We start from the raw sequence: 23,100 nt of genomic DNA, 5'->3' as shown, positions 1-23,100 counted from the left end.
CCAGGTACCAATGGCACACCTCAAGCAGGTCTGTAAGCAACATTAGCTTCCTGCAGTTGTAGCACAGCTTGAATTCTGTTTTCAGTGGGGGGAATCGTTCCTTAGTACACTGTTCAAAAATGTGTTAGGAGTCATCAGAAAATCGACAAAGTGGAGGGAGCAGAACTTTGGACGCTGGTTGGTAGGCAGGAAAAGAAAGGCTGCAGTGGTATTGCGCAGGTGTGATGCTTATATGGAGCTCCGTTCCATCACTTCTGGGACAGCATGGAATCATCACTGAGTCACAAGACACCACTAATTGGCATACGGGAGCACTGCTACAAAATTCTCAGGATTTAGTCTGGCACATGGGGTATATTCTAAAGTAAAGGATCTACAGTTAAAAGGATCCATCAGAAATACAATACTAATTGGGACCGTCCCAGTTTTCTGCATATGCTACAAGTAGATAAGTTAATTCCAAAAACAGCGCGGAACGTTAATGTCAAGGAAGATGTACCCTCCATGAATGCTTCAAGGACAGGCTGTACCTGGCTTGTGAACACAAAATGGTGGCTGGGGTGCACTGTTTTAACATACAGGTCTTAGCACAGAGCAGAGGAGAAATTTGGAGGGAAAACGGAATTGTCACCAGGAGGAATGAGAGGGATAAACTACAGAGTTTGGACTGCAAATCCCTGTGTTCCACAGACACGGTTGCTCCTCCTCGCTGCTCCCCGACCTGATTCCAGCCTGGTATCGTTACTCTACTCAGCTGATTCTAATCATTGCCATCTGTGTCTGAACGCGCATTACGGGACCGCTGCAATTGTTGACTTCGATATTATTTAATTATTTCAGCGATATAGCTGCTGCGCTCTGCGATCTAATTGCTGTCGCCTAATAGCGCTGACCACCTCGCCTGCTTGGTTGCTGCTTGTACCACTGTGCCGTCCCTGTGTTGCCCTGACTGCCCTTTCGCTCAGTTTGTCCTGCACTTGGATTATTTGCTGTGGCTGCCTGCTCCGCGCTGCCGGCCATTTTAGTGTTAAGGCTGTTGTTGTTTGTGTCGCCACGCCCGAGGCTCCACCCCGCTCCCGCCTTCCCAGCTGACCCTCCCTCCCACTTAGACCATTTGCCCCACGCTGCATAGATCGCGCTGTGACCGTCCTGTGTTCCACAGACACGGTTGCTCTTCCTCGCTGCTCCCCGACCTGATTCCAGCCTGGTATCGTTACTCTACTCAGCTGATTCTAATCATTGCCATCTGTGTCTGAACGCGCATTACGGGACCGCTGCAATTGTTGACTTCGATATTATTTAATTATTTCAGCGATATAGCTGCTGCGCTCTGCGATCTAATTGCTGTCGCCTAATAGCGCTGACCACCTCGCCTGCTTGGTTGCTGCTTGTACCACTGTGCCGTCCCTGTGTTGCCCTGACTGCCCTTTCGCTCAGTTTGTCCTGCACTTGGATTATTTGCTGTGGCTGCCTGCTCCGCGCTGCCGGCCATTTTAGTGTTAAGGCTGTTGTTGTTTGTGTCGCCACGCCCGAGGCTCCACCCCGCTCCCGCCTTCCCAGCTGACCCTCCCTCGCCCCTCCCCCTTCCCACCATCCATATATGACAGTTACTCCCACGCGCAGCGTTTACGCGCAGTGACCGCGCCCAATCCGCGCCGAAGGTGCGCCAAAGGTAAGCCCGTCTACGCCCGTCCGCGCCTGGACCGCGCCCAGCGCCAGACCCCCTGCCCCGCGCGCTGTCCAGCCCTCTCGCATTACCTACGATGCCGCCACCCTCCTAGCCCTTAACCCCGGTCGCGCCCCCACCTGCGTCCAAGCCGCTCCTGGTCGCACCCATGGACCGTTCTCCTGCTACTCCTGCAAATTTAGCGGCACCGATAACATCTCCGCTACGACCACACCACAGATTCCCGACCCCAACCACCTACAATGCATCCTTCTCAACACCCGCTCGGTCCACAGGCACGCCATCGACCTTTGGAACCTACTAGACGCCATCTCTCCAGACGTCGCCTTCCTAACGGAAACATGGATGAACGCTTCCTCCGCCCCTGACATCGCCATCTCTATCCCTGATGACTACAAGATCACACGCAAGGACCGCACCGACCATACAGGAGGAGGAATCGCTATCGTCCATAAGAAATCCATCCGCATCTCAACCAGCTCTGACGCCAACCTCGCTAACTCCGAACACCTTCACTTCCTGATCCACACCGACCCCAAGACAACTCTTAGAGGCACCCTCCTCTACAGGCCACCAGGACCCCGCGCAAAATTCAGTGAAGACATCACGGACTTCATCACCCCACACGCGCTCCCCTCCAAAGACTACATCCTTCTGGGAGACCTCAACTTCCACCTTGAAAACATCAACGACCGCAACACCGCCACCCTCTTAGACAACCTCTCCAACCTCGGACTTAAACAACTGGTCACTGCCCCCACCCACATCGCAGGTCACACTCTCGACTCCATCTTCACCTCCAGCAACCATGTCTCCTTCAGCCACACTACGGATCTCCTCTGGACTGACCACAGCTGTGTTCACTTCACCTACAACAAGCCGAAACCCATCATCCACCTCCAACCAACTCTACAAAGAAACTGGAACAAAATCACCACGGATCTGATCTCCACATCGCTCCTTCGAACCTCCCCAGCCCTCTCTTCTAACGCCAACGAAGCCGCCTCCAACCTCACCCTTTGGTTATCCAACACCGCCGACACCCTAGCACCACTGAAAAAACGTCAACACAAACTTGGCAACAAGAAGGCCTCATGGTTCAACGATGATCTCAAGAAATCCAAGAAACTATGCCGCTCCCTTGAAAAGGCCTGGAAAAAAGACCCATCCACCAGCAACAAGGACGCCTTCAAAAGCGCCACCCGTACTCACCACCAACTGATCAGAAAAGCCAAGAAAACAGCATTCAAGGATCGACTTGACAACAACGCCCACAACAGCAAGGAACTTTTCAACATCGTCAAGGAATTTTCCAACCCCTCGGCCAATTCCAACGACATCACCCCCTCTCAAACCCTCTGCGACTCCCTAGCCTCTTTTTTCCACAACAAGATTGCTGACATCCACAACAGCTTTGACAACCAACCCGGAAGCCAACCCACCCTACCATCTGCTGACCATCTTCCCCCCGTAAACACCCTTAACGCCTGGAACCCAATCTCCACTGAGGACACCATCCGCCTGATGAATTCCATCCACTCTGGATCCCCCACAGACCCATGCCCTCACCACATCTTCAACAAAGCAGACTCCGTCATAGCTCCGCACCTCCGAGACGTCATCAACTGCTCCTTCAACTCCGCTACCTTCCCGGAAGACTGGAAACACGCTGAACTCACCGCCCTTCTGAAAAAACCAACAGCAGACCCCACCGAACTCAAAAACTACCGCCCCATCTCGCTTCTCCCATTCCCGGCCAAAGTCATCGAGAAAGCTGTCAACAACCAGCTCGCCGCCTTCCTCGAAGCCAACAAATCACTCGACCCCTCACAATCTGGCTTCCGAGCCAAACACAGCACTGAGACCGCCCTCATCGCAGCAACAGACGACATTCGAACTCTACTGGACAATGGAGACACAGTCGCCCTCATCCTCCTCGACCTCTCTGCAGCCTTCGACACAGTCTGCCACAGCACCCTTTTACAACGCCTCAGAAACATCGGAATCCAAGGAAAAGCACTGGAATGGATCACCTCGTTCCTCACCGGAAGAACCCAGAAGGTCCGCCTCCCACCATTCAAGTCCGAGGCCTCTGAAATCATCTGCGGCGTACCTCAAGGATCCTCTCTCAGTCCCACCCTCTTCAACGTATATATGAGCCCCCTCGCGGCCATCGCACGCCATCACAACCTCAACATCATCTCTTACGCGGATGACACTCAACTGATCCTTTCTCTCACCAAGGACCCCAGCACCGCCAAAACTAACCTACACGAAGGAATGAAAGAAGTCGCCGATTGGATGAAACAAAGCCGTCTGAAACTGAACTCAGACAAAACAGAAGTCCTCATCTTAGGTACATCCCCATCTGCATGGGACGACTCCTGGTGGCCGGAAGCCCTCGGAAAAGCACCCATCCCGACAGACCACGCACGGAACCTTGGCGTCATCCTGGATTCTTCACTCTCAATGAACAGACAAGTCAGCGCCGTATCCTCTTCCTGCTTTAACATTCTTCGCATGCTCAGAAAAACATTTCGCTGGATCCCCTCCGAAACAAGGAAAACAGTCACCCACGCTCTAATCACGAGCCGACTGGACTACGGAAACACCCTCTACGCAGGTACCACCGCTAAACTCCAGAAGAAACTACAACGAATCCAAAACGCCTCAGCCAGGCTCATACTAGACATCCCACGCAACGAACACATCTCTGGTCACCTTAAAGACCTCCACTGGCTGCCCGTCAATAAGAGGATCACTTTCCGACTGCTTACCCACGCACACAAATCACTCTACGACATCGGACCAGATTGCCTCAACTCCCGACTGTCCTTCTACACCCCCTCCCGCCAACTTCGCTCTTCCAGCCAAGCCTTCGCCACTGTACCTCGCATCAACAAGACCACCATGGGAGGCAGATCCTTTTCATACCTGGCTGCCAAAACATGGAACTCACTCCCCGCTTACCTTCGCCTCACCCAGAATCACCTAGCGTTCAGAAAGCAGCTTAAAACGTGGATATTTGACAAATAATCCTCCTCCCCTTCCTAAGCGCCTTGAAACCCTCTGGGTATGTAGTGCGCTATACAAATTTTATGACTTGACTTGACAATTCAACACGTTAAATGGAAGCAATCATGGGCAGCGAAAACCACAAGTTTAAAACACAAAACAGGTGATAAAATATGCAATCACAGGCAGGTTAAAACTACAATTCTAAACTGTAACAACCACAGGCAAAGACAGTAATCACAGAAAGGGAAAATCATTTTTTTTTAACAACTTTTGTTTCGGGGAAGAGACAGCACAAGCTTGCAAACATCGCAAAGGTGATCCTGTCCATTCTAGAATAGAACTTTAGCAATAGCCCAACTATGTTATTCATCTGTTTTTAGCTATAGTCTAATCAGGTAATTCTGGATACAGGTCTGTGAACTAACAAATCAAATGGCTCACAGAAGGCGTTTTCAGTGCCATTCAAATGCAATAGGTCACTGAGTCAGCCTTAATGTTGTTGTGCAGGAGACCGCATTCAATGAAGCTTAACACTTGAAACCTTTTATTATGTTTCATAATATTCTCACAAATTCAGCGAGTCCCTGAACAGGGTTGCTGTCAAAGCATTTGTTGTGTTGTAGTGGCCTCAGCCCAGAACCAAATACTGCAGTGCAAGGCAAAGGAACACATCTTTACCAAACATTGCCGTACAATGAATCAAGCATGTAAAAAGTTTAGTTACAACTCGTCAGATATTTTAGGTGTACGGACAGAAACTGAGATTTAAGAGAGGTTTCTAGTCAGACCGCATAAAGCTAGAACTTTACCTTTGGCATATAAAATGTCAATATCTTTTCTGTTTTTGTTTTATTCTACGCACTGTGCTGTTACAGTTAATTCTAGTGATCTCTGGAAATCAATCAGTTTTTAAAGGTGTGTGGTAAAGTGTCTGGCAAGTGGGTTAGCAACCACACGAATGACCATTCATAGCACAAGCGTAGAAGAGTCCAGTCTGGGTCTGGAGTATGCTCATGATGAGGCAAGAAGCTGAGAAAGAGGTAGTTTGGTGGACGATAGCAGGGAGGACAAGTGAGGACCTATTTGGACAGAAGTGGGAGCTAAGAAAGGCAATGACTATTTTGATAGTCACAATAAAAGTGTAAGGTATCAGTAAAGAAGTAGGTGAATCGATGTTATTTGAGATCAAAGAAAAGGAGACAGACAAGAGGAAATATCAAGGAGACATTCAGGTACTCCTAATCCCATCCAGACACAGACACGGAAGGGTAGGTCGCACAGCAGCGGAGAAGCGGAAACTTTTCCAGCTTCCACCGAGCAGCTGTCCAAGGAGCCCCCGCCTTTTGCAATCAAGGAATTGGGGATGAGTACCAAGACTAAGGGTACCCATCAGCGCTCAGACGCTCTACACCTTGAAGAATAGGTTACCACAGGTTCACTGGCTCCAGGCCCGGCACCTGCCACTCTATTTAATCCATCACTACTTCAGTGATATTCACGTTTATTTCTGGTCCTGACAAAGCGCCATTGGATCCGGTAGGGACCACTAGAGAGCGCGAAACATGTTGACCTAGCACTATTTACACCTTTTTTTCACTAGGACACTTGTCCTGTGAGTAGCGGCTAGTTACACAACCGCCCCTCTTATTTGTTTTCAGAGGTATCTCCAGGACCCACACCCTTTTAATTGATCATCCGGACCCTTGAATAAATAGTTTCCGGGCACCGTATGATCATTTTAATTCACTACATTCCCTTACGCCCTCACACCCACAAGCACAACTGCGGCATCTCCATAAAAAGATCTCCATCAAAGAGCCCTCTTGTGGGGCCCGTGAGGGACTGCAGTGCCACCCACACGAGGAGCAACGCCCTATGATGATATTTGACACTCGCAAGGGTGTCTGAGGGCACTAGAGACACAAGCAGAAATTCATCCACTACACCGCATCCCAACCTTCCAAGAGTGTGACAAACAAGCCAGTTTTCTTTCTTTAGTACCTCTTTCCCTCTTGTACCAAAAGTTTTGGTTTACCTTTCTTTACTTCAAACGAACTTTTGCCACTTCAGTGCAGACACTCCTAATCCGGTAACAGACCACTCCAACGTTTAAGTTTACACTCTGCCCAATGACTGAAATCAGCTGAAGTGAACTTCATTCTCTGGTATGCACCTCGTCCCAACACCTCTGTAGAAAATGTCACGCTTACTCAGGCTCTTAGCACATTCAGTGAGTACTTTTAAACAAGATCTGCTCTGACAGGAATAGCACACCTTGACACAATTACTACTATAACAGAATGTGATAGAGAATGTCAAGACTCTTTAATAGCTGGTATGCAATGGTTGTAGCTGGAACTAAACTGATTAGAACTGTTACTACAAAAACAAATCAAATGTGTATCAGAAATGACTGCATGTCATAAGTGACAGTTGTGACGGACTGTGTAGAATGACTGCTTTTATGAATGGCTAGAGAATAGCAGCAACTGTAGGAATGTCCTGGATGTGATGCACTTGGGCCTATTGGATGATTCTGATACCACAGAACATAAGATGTTCGTTATTTACACTCCAGGAAATCAGGACTGAAAACATAGCACTGTGCAGTCTTTCCTAGCCTCGTGGTATATGGAAGTCTCCTTTCCAATTATACTTCAGTTTTTCAAGCTTCAATAGTGATCTGATCTCTCCCCGGTTTAATATTCACCTTAAGTCACTTGCTAAGCTCATTCGGTCTCATCACGGTTAGTTTTATATGTACACAAAAAATACCTAAATCCTCGTTTAATCAGTGCTTAATTTGTAATAACATAAGTGCAGAGCCCTCTTCAAAAGGCATTGCAACTTAAACCACCCATTGCCCCGGCTAATGTTGGCAATAACAGTACCAGCACAACTACTTGCCATCACACTCCTACAAGCCTGACTATTCAGACCACCCCAGGCCCCCAAAACTTTAAGAATGACTCAGTCAGCAGTTATTCATTGTTTTTTAACATACATGGGATTAATATTCAACTGTTGTGCTCATTTCTACTTATGACAAACAACGCCACCATGTACAGACTCTTATAAGTGCTGGTGTTGCCAATTAAGTACCGGTCCCAAGAACGGGGACACCACCAGCTCAAATTAAGTACTGTGTTCAATCAATATGTGGTGCCACTCAGTGCCTGGATGGGCCGCAACTGGCTCATGCTGAACACCAAGAAAATTTAGATAATTAACTTTGGAGGAGACCTGGACCTTCTTTCTTCACGCCTTAAAAAATTGGTCTAGCTCTACACTTTTTCTCGTGATGAAAAAGATGGACTTTTTAACTGATAAACAACTCTTGCTGATGCCACAGGTGAATGTCGTGGCACCCACATCTTTTACCGATCTGTGCTTTGTAGGATAAGGCCTGATTTGTAGAAGCATAGCACTGCTGTATCTACGGTTGATGAAATAAAACCACATTGTGGTAACAACCTTATTCTGGGTCACTTGAGCCATGTGCTGCAGAAGTAACAATGCAAACAAAATATGCAAACTGCCTCATCTATTAGAAGAATACATTTCATTTAGGCACCCTACTGTTGATTTACACTGGCTTACAATGTTATGACTTAGTCTAATATTAGGGTATTTGTGAGTCACTCATCTCAAAAAAAAATCTCTAAGTAGCAGTTTTTGCAATATTGCTGAAAAGGTGGGCAGATGCCAATTATTAAATGGGCCCATAACTTCTAATCCTCCTTATGGGCTCCTTCCCCCTGGTCTTTAAATGCCCAAAGAGTGTTTGGCTTTCAATGAATTGACGAGTAAAGCCCCTTAGAATAAACAAAACGAACAAGAAGCTATACTGTGCATATGCAGATATGTGCAAAATTGTGCAAAATAATAATTCTACGTAGAGGTTCATTCTACATAGAGGAGCAGGGCTGTTTTTTTAAATTTTTTAATTTTTTTAAAGACCTTTATTGTCCAACTTACAGTGTACACAACATTTTAGCTTACAACCCAGCCGGGCCAGCTGCGATTAATGAACATTGTGCTAGTTGGGATAAGTGAACACAGCTTCAAGGCAGACAACCCTGGGGTTCGGCAGCGCATATCAACACGTCACATAACTCTGCAATCATACAATCATTCGGTGTTACGTAAGTGTGTGGTCAATGGATTTTCCTTATAGGGTCAGTGGGATTAGAGTAGCTACGTCGGGTTAGCACTCATCAACAGCATCAACGTCGGTCAAGCCCACCATATCTTTCGTGCGTCGTTGGGAAGGGTATCAATGTGGGTCAACATTCAGACGGATATGGTGTTATATGAACGAGTGATGAGGGTGCTCAGTATCTAAGTGTGCTTGGAGCGCGTGACCGTCTTGCTCGCCCACCCCGACGAAAATGACTTCCTTTTATCCCAGCACTCAGGTGATGCGCCTAGGCCCTAGCTGTCACGCCCGAGGGCGCCATGTGGTATGAAACGCAGAGTCGTATGCGCATGGGCATGGTCTAAAAGGAGATTAAACCAGATTATTAATGAACTATATAACAGTAACATGAGCTATGTAAGAGGTAGGTAGGGGTAAATATGGGCAGAGTTTGCCATATCGTTGAGAGGGGGGTGTCGGAGTCAGCGTGTCAGTCGTGTCTCATGGGGCAAGCAGGCGGGAGACCGGGGGGCGGGGGGGGGGGAAGAAGTGCAGGCTGTCCGCGTGTCAGAGCTACTGGGGGGGGGTCCCCCCCAAGTGCTCGTTGGGCGTATCATTCCGGTGTAGCCCTACAGTGCCCGGGCCCCCGCTGTAGCGTCGCGTGTGGTGGCGCATGTCCGGGAGGGGGGCAAGCATTCGCCAATGTGTAACAGCTAAGTACGTGTCAAACGGTGGGCAGAGCACAGTGGTCGGATAGGTGGTGTATGGCGTATCGTGTGTGGTTCGCAGGAACCGGTATCGGGGAGGGGGGAAGGCAGCACACAGGTCCTTACGTAATCCCTTGTTCCACACATTTCTGCAGAAAAGAATGCAGAATGTCTTCCCAGTGTTGTGCGATAGGGAATTTTCTGAGCCCTGCTGTCTCTTCCCGTTTCAGGACAGAGCTCTCAGCCCTGCCCAGTTCGTCAGCGACAGACACCAGTGTCTGAGGTGCGGGGGTGTGGCAGCTTTCCACCGCTTGGTAAGCAGTCTTTTGGCTGTGATAAGTCCAAGATCCCAGTATCTGGTCTGGACTTTGTTTAGTCGCGTACGCTTGTACAAACCTAATACGCAGGCTTCCCACGTGTGTGGTACCTGTACCTTGGTGCAATGTCTGAGCATCATAGTCACTCCTTCCCAGTACTGTTGGAGGGCAGGACAGAGCCAGAGCATGTGGAGGAGATCCGCACCTAGGAGGGAGCAGCGTCCGATAGAGGAGCAGGGCTGTTGATGCTATTTTCACTTTTCCATCCACAGAATCTGGTGACATGCCCCTAGCGGCATGTCACACGATCCCACCACGTTAACGAATGCTCATAATAATCATTCACCTCAAAGATGAACAGATTCGCAGAATTGTACAGCTATAGTTTACAATGTACTAATTTTGCGTATTCGACAATGAAGTTAGTGTTCGAATTATATACAAGCTTTTAAATACACTTCAGATATTTACTCTGTGAAAAAATGCAAAATCTAGTTAAAAATACAAACTTCTTAGAGCAAAAGAGTATTTCTGAGGACAAACACAAGGTCTACAATTAGTCATTAAACAAATAGCGACAAAAGTACATAATGTTTCGTTTTTAGTGTTCACTGGAGGATTAAGGGAAAAAATGTCTTACTTTCTGTACCACTGTTCCCCAGCTGTTAGTGCTTCTATTTCGAGGAACGGACAATGGAAAAATTTGCCCGGGTTGGTTTGCACGATCATTGCAATCCGAGGTCATTGTACTCATAGCATTCGCTGCCTGAAAGGGAGAGGAGTAGGACGCTGCAAAGGGATGATAAAACCCCATCACCTGAGCACATGGTGCCGGCATCAACTGGTAATAAGCGTACTCTGCAGAAACAGGAGGTTGAGCTGATATGATGGGGTAAGCAAGGTATGGTCCTGCCGGACTTGGGTTTGGTTGCTGCCATCGAAGGTCATTATTATACACTGCAAGTTGCCTGGGATACAGAAAAAAATTATTTAGTTACTTAAATTATTTATTTTGTACGCATAAAATACATCAATATAGTTAAATGGAAAGCCAAAACATAAAATATTGAGAAAATAGAAACCTGGTTAGAAAGTATTTTTTGTTATACTTAATTCCACCGGTAAATTGGTGATTTTGCTATGGTCACTTTTCAAATAACAATTTAAACTATTAAAGAGTGAAACCGAGCTTTAGGAATTCTTGGTAGACTTGTTTGTGAGTAATTTAAAGTTTATTGTAAAGCTGCCAGGGGCGAGTTTACTGAAGACATTGGCTGGGTACAATATTTTATAAAAGAAAGGCCCACATGCAATCTGGTCTTTTAAAACACTCACCAATGGCACTGCATAGAGTCATTATATCTAAGAATGTGACCTTACAGTGTTAAGTAACCTAACAAACATGGTTTTGTACATTTAATAAATCGCGGCCATTAAAACAGAAAGCGTACAATCAACTGGGAACCACAACCGGCCCCGGCAAAGTACTCGGCCGGCCCCCCTCTGGGGGGGTCGGAGGTGCCGCCGAGCTCTTTGCTGGGGCCGGTTTTCGGCCGATTTTTGTACAGAGTCGACTCTGCAGCTATGCTGCAAAAAACGGCCCTGTAACAAAACCGGCCCCCACCCGTGCGGCGCACCGGGGGATTGCCCGGTGCCCGCTATGGCCAGTGCGGCCCTAGAATGACAGGCCAGCTTCCATGTACCTCTAGATTTAAAGCACAACGGTAGACATAATTATTTATGATACTGTATGAACAAAAATAAATGAAAATTACCTATTCGACTGATTTTCCTGTACAAATGGATAGCAGGTGATCAGGTAGCTAGGAATAGGTGTTGGCTCTATGCCCCCAGCACCCCCGCTGTCATTTGGAAGCGCCATGGGAGTCACAAGTGTGCTGTGCCCCTTCTTCTGAGGAACGAACCGTTCTACTTCAGATGAAAGATTCCCATCCTTAAAGAAAAAAGGTTAAAATAATTTAAGTCAAACACAGGAATGGTGCAGACAAACAACAGACGATTTCAGGCAGCAATGTAAAATGAACAAAGTAACAATATGTAGGGTGTAAGTAAAGGTAGTCGGGAAAATACTTTAAATGACAACACCTTTAAGAGTATTTGTCGACCTTGTGACTAGAGCTGTACGAGAAAATTCAGGTGCATCAGTCTGACAGCCTCGGGCTTCTAGAAATACACCACTACTGGTAAATCCAGTATTTCAAGAACACCGAACTAAAATAGCTTGTTGCTGGATCTTTTCATTTGTGGTGCCCTTCAGTACAGCCACCCATTTAATTTTGCTCTCACACTGTATACACGCACAACTTTGTGTCCGATAAAATATCCTGTGACATTTGCAAAGCACTCTACGTACTAGACCAAAACACTTGAAGTAAAGCTATAACGGTGTTTGTTTAAAAGCAAATAAAACCGATTCTTTTGTTTAACCCTGTAAAATAAAGACTAATTTTGTGACAATTCTTTTAAAAGGAATTTCTAAAATTATCCTCCATTTTCCCAGTGAGTTTTGTGCTGTGACACTACTTCCGCCGTGTACTACAACTGTGTGCAGAGAGGTTGTCACCCTGCACTAATTCAATCCTACCCTGGCCAATCTACATGGCTTTCGTGCAAGTGCAGTGTGGGTTGATCAGAGTGCCTGACTTATGGCCACCCAAACCTACTCCATTGCTCATGGGCTTTGGCCCTGGTGTCCACAGTGATCACTATGAGCACCAAAGACCATGCACAGCTGCAATGTAATTTTTCAAAATGAAATGAAAATGAAAAAATAAAAAACACAATCGAAAAGAAAAGTTAGATTTTCCTGGGCTTTGGATTTATGAATTCTGTAAGAATTACCTTTTGATATTTTGGGAAATCAACTGTCCTTCTAAGATATTCCCCTCTCATTCACTCTGGAGATAAAGGATGCTCCCCAAGGTGCTTATACCTCTTATGTAACGTTTTCAGGACACATGTTTAATTGTCTTTAACAATAATTTTCCTCTTTCCTTTGACACATTCTAATTTCCAAGCAGGAACACCTCATGAGGCCTATCGAAATAATAAAGTAAATTAACGTGGTTGAGCACACTTCATTTATTATTATGCATTGAGAAAGACTACTCGCTGAAACGCATCTGCTTAAATAAATGGAATCAACCGCCAGTGAGGGCTTAGAGTCAGTTTCGTTGAAACCTAAAATATATATATTCAGTTTCTGCGTAATAGATTGGAAAGCCGTGATAATGGAGAAGGGCCACTTGTATGTGGTATTTCTTGACCCAAAATTAGCTTATGATTTAATTCCTTGCCATAAGCTATGAACAAGACATCGTCGGATCCCACAGCCTCAAGATAATTTCCTACGTGATAATGGAGAAGGGCCACTTGTATGTGGTATTTCTTGACCCAAAATTAGCTTATGATTTAATTCCTTGCCATAAGCTATGAACAAGACATCGTCGGATCCCACAGCCTCAAGATAATTTCCTACACTTACGACACTTAACTCATCCTCTCACTCACCGATGAGCACTACACCACCAGAATGTATTTCTGCATCGCCATGACCAACATAGACAACTCGGTGAGAGACAACTGCCTCCAACTCAACTCCGACAAGACAGAAGTAATAATCTTCGGGAAGAAAACAACAGTATGAGACCACAGCTGGTGGCCAGCAGAACTCAGACAAACACCCATATCTAGAGACTATGCAAGCAACCAAGGCATCATCCTCGACAGGGAACTGACCATGAAACGCCAAGTCAACGCAGTCGTCTCCTTCTGCTTCCACACCCTTCGCACGCCTCACAGATTCTTCAGTTGGATCCCAGTCAACACCAGAAAGACTGTCACTCAGGCCTTCGTCACCAGCTACCTCGGCTTCGGCTACGCTCTCTACACCGCATCTCCATCCAGCTCCTAAAAAGACTCTAAACCATACAGAATGCAGCAGCCAGACTCCTCCTTAACCTCCCCAAATGGACATCACCCCCCCACCTCAGAAACCTCCATTGGCTTTTGCTCAGAAGAGAGACCCATTCAAGATCCTCACAGACACAAAGCTCTGAACGATTCAAGGACCGACCTACATCAAGAAAGGACTGAAATTCCAACTACCTGCAAGACACCTGCCCTCCTCCTCACTAGCCGATGCACCCCCGCATCTGTCGCAGGCACTGTGGGGACCACTGCTTCTCCTTCCTACATCGCCACCAAGACCTAGAACGACCTAGCCCTCTATCGTTAAACAGCACATTCCCATGTGGACTTCAAGAAGAAACTCACGACCAAGCTCTTCGACAGATGTCACACCAACAGTGCCCAGATACCCCTAGGGATGATAGTGCTGCACTATACAAATGCAGATTAATAAGCTTTGGGGTGTTCTAGGCACCATGAGGGTCCCAGCTAATATTTTTTCTGTTCTAATAAGATTGTATGAAATGAACTACGCCCATGTAAGATGTGATAACAGGGGGGAGCTATCTCGTTGTTTTATAATACAGAAGGGAGTTTGACGGGGCTGTGTATTGGCCTCAGCTCTCTTTACATTGCATATAATTTATGTGGTGCAATATTCAGATTTCCCTGGAAATGATACTCCAAAAATAGGAGCCGTAAAAAACCAGACGTTAGGACTTGCAGAGGATACCCTTCTTATTTCCAAAACTCCCACTGGTTTGCAGGGTTTAGTGGATTGCTTCTTAATTTTTCGCTCTGAAAGGGGGCATGAACTAAATATTAAGAAAACAAAATGTATGTCCCTTAATCCACATAAATCCGTGATTGGGTGCATCAAGGCACTGAATGACTAGCTCGAGGAGATTCAAGATTTTGATTACTTAAGAGTTAGATTATCTAACAACTTCTCTAGGTTGCAACAGATTATCATGAGTGCACTCAAGTTACAACAGGTATCCAGGGCCATTTTGAAATTAGATAAGAACATTAAGATCTGAATTCTTTATCCAACCATAGAAATATACGAATGTCTTAGTCAAGGGGATGGATGGCTCTTTATTGCTCAGTTATGGGGTCACGTAAAGAACACAGGGCTAGTAGTGGCTGAAAATAAGTTTATCCAGTCATTATTAAATCTACCAAAGAGTGCCCACGTCCTACCCCAGCTACTTGGTGTAGGTGTGCATCCAATTTCCCCAGTAATTAAACTTCGACCTCTTCTGTATTGGCACAGATGTTTGTCTACAGGTAAACTAGCTTATAGACTTACACTAAAGGAAATATTGCGCAGAATGGTTATATTAACATTTCCTGGTTAACATAGGTTAAAACATGTTTTATAGCTCGGATCCTGCTTCTCTCTTTGGGAATCTTCTGCAGACGCCAATTTGGTGCCTAAATCTGTGATTAAAGAAACGATGAAAGTTTTTTCATGAGAAGATATCACAAAGCTACTCCATTATTGAACCCTTCCTTGATAAGATTATGTGTCCCCTAGCGAAGCAGCTTTATATGAAATTTAGACATGGGATCTCGACAATCAACACATTTTGTATTCATTAGGGTGAGAAATATTGCACTAGCATTTTATGCCCGTCTTGTAGATTAGAGTTTGAAACTTTGCACCTTTTTTTTTTGCAACCCCTATACAATTTCTTGTAAGAAGTGGATTAAGCGAGTTTGCCACCTACATAGGATTAGACAATGTGAAACTGCATTGAGAATTTTGGGAGCCAACAGTGACAAAGCAATCTCTATCAGCATTGCAATGTGTTGCACATAACACATTTTCAGGTCTTGAGCATTTCTTTTTATAATGTTTGTCTAGTATTCACTATTAGATTTTCAATTTTTTATTATACTGACGGAATTCTACAACTTTTGATGTGCAATATTTTGGCAGCTCTGTGGGTTACATGTAAGGGAGGTTAGCTTTTCAATGTTGTTTTTAAATAGGATGCAGTTTTGATCGCCAACTTTACAACAGATTACACTAAATTTAATATTTTACTTGCTTTTGTTATGAATCTGCAGCCCCTTAGATTTATGTGATAAATTTTAGGTTGACCTGTTGTACTTGATAACTAAGATAAACATTGGTTGTATAAATTGTAGCGGAGTCTAATTCAGCTGTGATTAGTATGTGATGATTTTATATTGCTCATTTATTGTGCGTTTTAAAGATTTTAAATCCTGACTAAAACAAACTTGATATATATATATATATATCATCAGGCAGAAGGACGTCTCGCAGCAGTCACGCAGCATCATAGACGAGGCGAAACCAGGTAATGGTGCTTAGATTTTTATTGCGCTCTCCACCACACCACCACTACGCGTTTCGGCCAAACAAGGCCTTGATCACATGACAACGTATAGGGGCGGGAGTGCTCCTTTTAAAGTGCTAGATGCCAACAACAGTTTGTTTTTTCCGATAGACATAAAAGACATACTGTCTGAATCAATTACTGCGTAAATGCAGATAAGCTCATGTGTCCAATATTTATCAATATCAAATCACGTTTGCAATAGTTCATTGGTCACTATTTACACATAAATAACAATGCGCAAATGTATAAATACACAAATATGAATATACATATATAAATATATAAATATAGCAGCGAAAAGGAACAATATGAAAAACATAAATAAATAGATAAATAAATATGTTTAACATTTGTTATTGCTCCACTTGATTGTAATTAAACCCAAGTTTGGTGAATGCACAACAGAATTAAATGGACCAAAACATTGAAAATAGCCCCCTAGTGGGTGGTTAAACGAGCTGATTGCAAAAATTGCAAAGAAAGGACACATGTGCAAAATCGGCAAAATAAATATTGGCTTTTGTTTTAAAATGAGTGCTACCCTGTGTTGATAAAAAATATATAGAAAAGTGAAAATTAGAAACTCAATAAACAATATTTACAGTTGAGACAGCTACTACTTTTCTCAATGTACATTTGGTAATTTCATAATAGGTACTTATAAATAGGTGTAACAATCTTCCCCAGCATTAAGACCATTTGGCGTCTTAGTGTCTAATAAGATAATGTGTCTAGTTTCCAATCTGCGCAGCAACAGTTCACGGTCCCCTCCCCTCCTCTGAGGTTGTACCGTATCAATTACAAAGTACCGCAATTCAGCTGGATTCTTATCGTGTACCTCCTCAAAGTGTCTCGCTACCGGGTACGTGGTGTCGCCGTTGGTAATGGCCCTGAGGTGCTGGAGGATGCGTTTGTATACCTGTGGTCTTGTGCTACCGACGTAGCGTAAACCACAGGGACGCTCCAGCACGTACACCGCGTACTCGGTGCGGCACATCAATTTGTGTTTGATAGAGGTAGGTGTATTGCTGAATGGAGTGGAGTATTCTGTTCTGCTCACTCCATTTCTGCATGCTTTGCAAGATAAGCATTTTATAAAGCCCCTGCTGGAATCTAACAACGAGCCCGTAATCCTAATCTCAGGGCTACTAAACAGTTATTCATGGTCCTGGCACGCTTGTAAGCTATACTGGATGCACCAGTGCCCTGATTGCCCAAGACTGGGTCACTAGTTATAAGTGCCCAGTTTCGTTTGACTATACTCCTAATTGTACGATGTTGATTGTTGAAAGTGAAAATAAGCCTTGTTTCACTGTGGGCAATACTGACTGTGTCCTTCTTGCTCTGGGATGTGTTGGAAGGTGGAATTCTTATGTCATTGGTTGTATTAGACAATAGGGTTGCTCTATCTTGTAAGTTTGCTCTAACCATAGCTTTATCAATTATTTCATTGGAGTAACCCCTCTGCATAAATCTATTTTTGTATGCTAGCTGGGCCTCTCTACAATCCGAGTCTGTGCTACAAATCCGTTTGATGCAGAGCATTTCCCCATAGGGGATACTCCTTATGAGATGCGCGGGATGATGACTGCACGCATGGAGGACACTGTTACCGGCAGTTGGTTTACGGTAAAGTTTAGTTTGCAATCTTCCCTCTCTGATGTAAATCTCCACATCTAAAAACAAACAGATTTGTCACTGATATGGCTAGTAAACTGAAGATTGAGATTATTATCACTCAGTTGATCAATGAACTCAGCTGCTTCATTCTCCAATCCATCCCAGATTATAAAAAGGTCGTCTATGTAACGTAACCATTTTACAACCTTAGTTTTCATGGTGTCCTCAAAGTTGGGCATGAGGTCCTGCTCCTCCCAGTATCCCATATGCAGACAGGCATAACTGGGAGAAAAGCAGGCCCCCATTGCTACACTCCTAGTCTGTTGGAATAGCGGATTCCCAAACAAGAAGAAGTTGTTCTCAAGGCATAAACTAATCATAGCTACAACCATGCGAGTGTGCTCTTTCAGACATGCTGGTCTAGAACCAAGAAAGTGCTGTACTGCTCTCAGCCCATCTTTATGATAGATACTGGTATATAATGCGGTGACATTAAGAGATATTAACAAATAACTCTGTTTCCACTCCACATCATAAATCTTTCCCAGAAAATCACCAGTGTCGAGAACAAAGGAAGGTAGGGACCTGACAAACTCTTGGAGGAAAAAGTCAACATATTTACTAGTATTTTCAAGTATGCTGTTGCAGGCAGATATAATAGGTTGCCCTGGAGGTAGTAAGCAGTTCTTGTGGATTTTAGGTATGAAATGGATTACTGGTGTTACAGGATTGTCATTTTTCATAAATTTGAACTCGTCCATGGTAATAACACCAGTACTTCTCCACGCCGTCAGATTAGAATAAATATTATTCTCGCCTTGCTGTACTTCCTTGGCATCAGTCCGTCGATAACATGCACGGTCGTTCAGTTGGCCAAATGCTACATCCAGGTACATTTGTCGAGGCCATAAAACAACATTTCCTCCTTTGTCACATTGCCTCACAATAATGTTCGTATTCCTTTTCAATTTTTTGATCAATTGATGGTACTCAAAATCGCGATACCTAGGTTTCTTGGAAAAACTACCATGTTTGAGAAAGAGTTCCCTTAATTCCAAAGAAACTTTGTCATGAGAAAGATCAATATTGTCTTTTATCATCAATGGACAAAACTTGGATTTGGGTTTAAAACTGGTAACTGTAGACGTTTTTGAAGTTAACATTCCACTCGGGCCCTGACTAGATTCCAGCACAGTCGATTCATTTTGCATTTCCATCAGCTCAAGTAGCAGGCTAGAGTCGGGTGCAGACAAGGTGGGGGATCGGGAACATGGCACATTAACTTTGGTTGGTTGTGAACTTTTATGCAGGCAATGATACTTGCGCAATTTGAGCTTGCGCATATACTTATACAAATCAATCTTGGTGCCTGCATAATCGAAATTACTTTTGGCGCTATATGACAGTCCAAGAGCCAGCAAGGAGGTTTCTTTGTTGGTAAGTTGCAGGTCCGTGAGATAGACTTATATATATATATATATATATATATATATATGTTTCCACAATCTCCCTCTGGAACAGAAGAAGCGGGAGTCCGGAGGGGTGTCAGGAAACACAGGTTTATTTGCGCAGCAGACTGATCCGGTGGCGGCGAATGCATTTCGGAATTTCCGCCTTCCTCAGCGCCCAACACCGGATAAAGTCCCCAGGGTAAGTTGTTTCCTGCGTGTTAAATGGCTGGTGTGGATTCCGCTCCTCCCCCTGGCTGTGTGGCTCACCGGTTGTCAGTCCTTTCAGTGTGTAGCACTGCAACTCCCAGGATGCTTTATGTTGAAACATCGTGGGCTGGTGGAAATGTGGGGGGTAACAAAGGTGGAACTGGCTGCGGATCCCAGAATCGCCGTGTGCAGTCCTTTGGCCCAAATGACCTGTTCTCCAGTCCCCTCCATATCGCCATAGCCACATCAAGGAAGACATGTGTGAGCAGGGGCTAAAATGCCGAAGGCATAGTGCCCATGAAGAGGTGCGATACCTCACTGCTCGTAGTCTACGAATGACGTGGCGGGTACCGGCTGATTCCCTCAAGGAAAAACGAAGATGCTGTGAAGCGGTACCAGTATTGGCCGGACCCTTTAGCATGGCGGGGGCTCCCGAACTGTGCCTCTGGTAAGCACAGAATATATGCCACAACCTCCCTCTGGAACAGAAGAAGCGGGAGTCCGGAGGGGTGTCAGGAAACACAGGTTTATTTGCGCAGCAGACTGATCCGGTGGCGGCGAATGCATTTCGGCATTTCCGCCTTCCTCAGCGCCCAACACCGGATAAAGTTCTCAGGGTAAGTTGTTTCCTGCGTGTTAAATGGCTGGTGTGGATTCCGCTCCTCCCCCTGGCTGTGTGGCTCACCGGTTGTCAGTCCTTTCAGTGTGTAGCACTGCAACTCCCAGGATGCTTTATGTTGAAACATCGTGGGCTGGTGGAAATGTGGGAGGTAACAAAGGTGGAACTGGCTGCGGATCCCAGAATCGCCGTCCGGCTGGAAACCGGTAAGGAGGCACTCACTCAGGCAATTTTCAGTTTTAGACCAACTGCTTTATTTTCAGCATACTCGTCTTAACCCAACGCGTTTCGCCTTCAGCCGAAGGCTTGATAACGGGCGTTGAGCTCTAACACGAGCCTACTTTTATTTTAGTGCACAGTGAAAAAAACTTAACAGTGAAATGCATTGCATTGTGGGTAACGTAGTTTTTCACGTGAAAAGGCGTTAAGGTGCTCAATTTACAATAAAATTGTATGGAAGCAACTATTTGGATTTTATAGACAAATTAGAACAATGTTTTTTTGGAACAATGTTTTTTTAAAGTTCATGTTTTTCAGTCATTAGTGACTGACATTCACAGCTGTGATTGTGTCATAATACATGCTCTCTGGTGAGCAATTTCACAATAATCACGGGTTAGTCAATTTTGTCATTTGTGTCTCTAAGTTAATAGGTAATTATGAAGGTATCAACAATCATTGATGAAGGTATCAACAATCATTGTTCTAATTTGTCGAAAGGGGGAAATGACCAAAAGGGGGCAGGGTAGACCCCCCTGACCCCATAGGTTTGATGTGGGGGCCATAAAAGGGCTTCGCGGGGCAAAAAAAAAAAAAGTATTTTTTTTCGATTTTCGCGGGGGAGCGCCCAGTATGCGCACCGGGAAGCGTACCGGGGAGCGTACCATGGAGAAAACCCAGTGAAACACTAAAATAATAATTTAAGCCACTGCTCTTTTCTTACCCTTCCACACCCCCGTTCCTTTACAACATTTTCTTCGCATATCAACATTCCCCATGTTCACTCTCCTTCTCCTCACTCTCCTTCCCCACACTCACCTTCTTTCAGTCCCCCTAGTTCACTTCCCTTCTCCTCTCGTCCCTTTCTGTGCTTTCTCACTCATTTTCTTCTCGTTTATCAATGCACTCCACTTCACTTACTCTTTTTCATTTTTTTAAGAACACAGCTCTTTGATGAGAATTGGAGGTAGTTCTGAAAAGAACTTTTTTTTTTTCTTTTTTTCTTTTTTTAGAACAAAAACAAAAATAGTGAATGGGAACGGCAGCAATGGTTATCCAATGCTCGAACCATGAGCAGAACACTTTGTTCCCCATAGCAAAGTAACTTATCGCAATATCTGCATTTAATAACGCCTTTATTAAAAGCAGGCTGGATGTTGGGAATCTGTTTTTGTGATTGCTCCCTCCCTGATGCAGTTTGTCCTCCGGTTGAAGTAGAGGCCCCATCACTGGGAGCCTCTCGTGCCAGAGCCCTGACACTCTCCCGGGCAAAGTTCTGGGGGTGCCTCCTCTCGACATGTCGAATCATCGTCGAGTTTCCAAATGAATACTTCTTTCTGGGGGTCACCCCGTTACAGGACAGTTTTACAAATTCTGCACTCCACCTTTGGAGCATTTACTTTTTTCTGATCAGGTGGAATGGAAAAAAACTTCCATATGAAGTGTTCTTTTATTTTCGGCTGAGAAACCTCTTCATCCAGAAATCCCTCTGACTCATCTTCACTGCTGGATGCTCTGGCAGCCCTGGTAATGCAATATATTAATTCAGCAAAGAGCTGACAGCAAAAAGAGAGGTCTTGCAGTCACAAAAGTGAAAGAAGAAGTGAAGGAAATGGGTGGGGATTTCATCCCTTCTTAAAGAAAAACTGTTAGCAACCAATGAAAAGAGTTATTTTCAGGTCACATGACCCGACGCGCTTACGCTACGCGCCCCAGGGCGCGCCTGGGGGTGCTTACGTTGTGCGATCGTATGCGCTCGGGCGCTTCCGGGTGCGCTTACGCCGTGCGTCATAAGATGTTTTCGTTCGCGGCAATGGCGCTAACGGGACGCGCACCGGTACGCGCACCGGGGCACGCCATAACAATGCGCTTACCGGTGCGTTCACCGGTACGCGCACCGGGAGCGCACCAAGGCAAAAAAAAACAAAAAAAAAAAGGGAAAAATATACATTAAAAAAATAGTATTACATAAATATACAATATAAAATTCATTATAAAAAATATTATATTTCATAGCTATAGAGATTTGCTATTAAAAAACATTTGAGATTCACTGAAAAAAACATAGGTTTGAGGCCCTATATATAGTTAGGAATTAGCATTTACAAAACCTATGAAATGCACTCAAAAAACCATAGGTTTCACACCAGTTATAGTTAGGAATTAGCATTTAAAAATCCTATGAAATTCACTGAAAAAACCATAGGTTTGACACCAGTTATAGTTAGCTGGAAATTTTACTGACATAAAACCATTGAAATTCCCACGTTATAGTTAGTTGGACTCACTATAACTTGTGCGACTGCAATGCACTGCTGATGACGTCACATATTACATCACTCATGACATGGTCAGTGACATCACTCATGACATCACTGATGACACCATCCTTGTGACAGAGTGACAGACCTCCTTTCAGTGTAATGTAACCCTTAAAACACATATTCAAAAATAGAAACTAAAATTTTCAAAAAAATGGAGATACCCATACCAGTTACAACAACCAATTCAGTAATTCCACCATCTATATACACATCCACTCATTCACCAACAGTTCTATATAGTCACTCATACATATACTCACTCATCATATGTAGTGATACACCTATACATCCTGTTACACACCGACAGTCATCCAAAAGTTACTCACACACATACTCACACATGCAAATAAAATATTGAACATCCATTTATTTGCATATACAGCTATACACACACTACCACCTTACTTCTAAGGAAACTTACACATACTTACTCTCTTAAACAATCACTTATAGAAACACATACTTATTTAGGCAGGAACTCTTACAATCCC

At 44.6% G+C, this 23,100-nt stretch overlaps 1 protein-coding gene across 4 annotated transcripts in view; it reads right to left on the bottom strand.

Annotated features, from left to right (window-relative positions):
- Positions 1 to 23,100, bottom strand: part of SECISBP2L (SECIS binding protein 2 like) — a 989,501-nt gene that overhangs the window by 730,847 nt on the left and 235,554 nt on the right. For all 4 annotated transcript variants that reach the window (XM_078684798.1, XM_078684797.1, XM_078684799.1 and 1 more), the window contains 2 exons: positions 11,643 to 11,821; positions 10,508 to 10,835 (listed from right to left, as the gene is read on the bottom strand). In XM_078684798.1, the coding sequence (XP_078540924.1) occupies positions 10,508 to 10,835; positions 11,643 to 11,749 (435 nt within the window). In that variant the 5' untranslated portion in view covers positions 11,750 to 11,821. The remainder of the gene's footprint in view (positions 1 to 10,507; positions 10,836 to 11,642; positions 11,822 to 23,100) is intronic.

The sequence above is a fragment of the Lissotriton helveticus genome, chromosome 3_2, assembly GCF_964261635.1.
Source record: "Lissotriton helveticus chromosome 3_2, aLisHel1.1, whole genome shotgun sequence".
Taxonomy (NCBI): Eukaryota; Metazoa; Chordata; class Amphibia; order Caudata; family Salamandridae; genus Lissotriton; species Lissotriton helveticus.
This window is presented reverse-complemented; position numbering and strand designations above follow the sequence as displayed.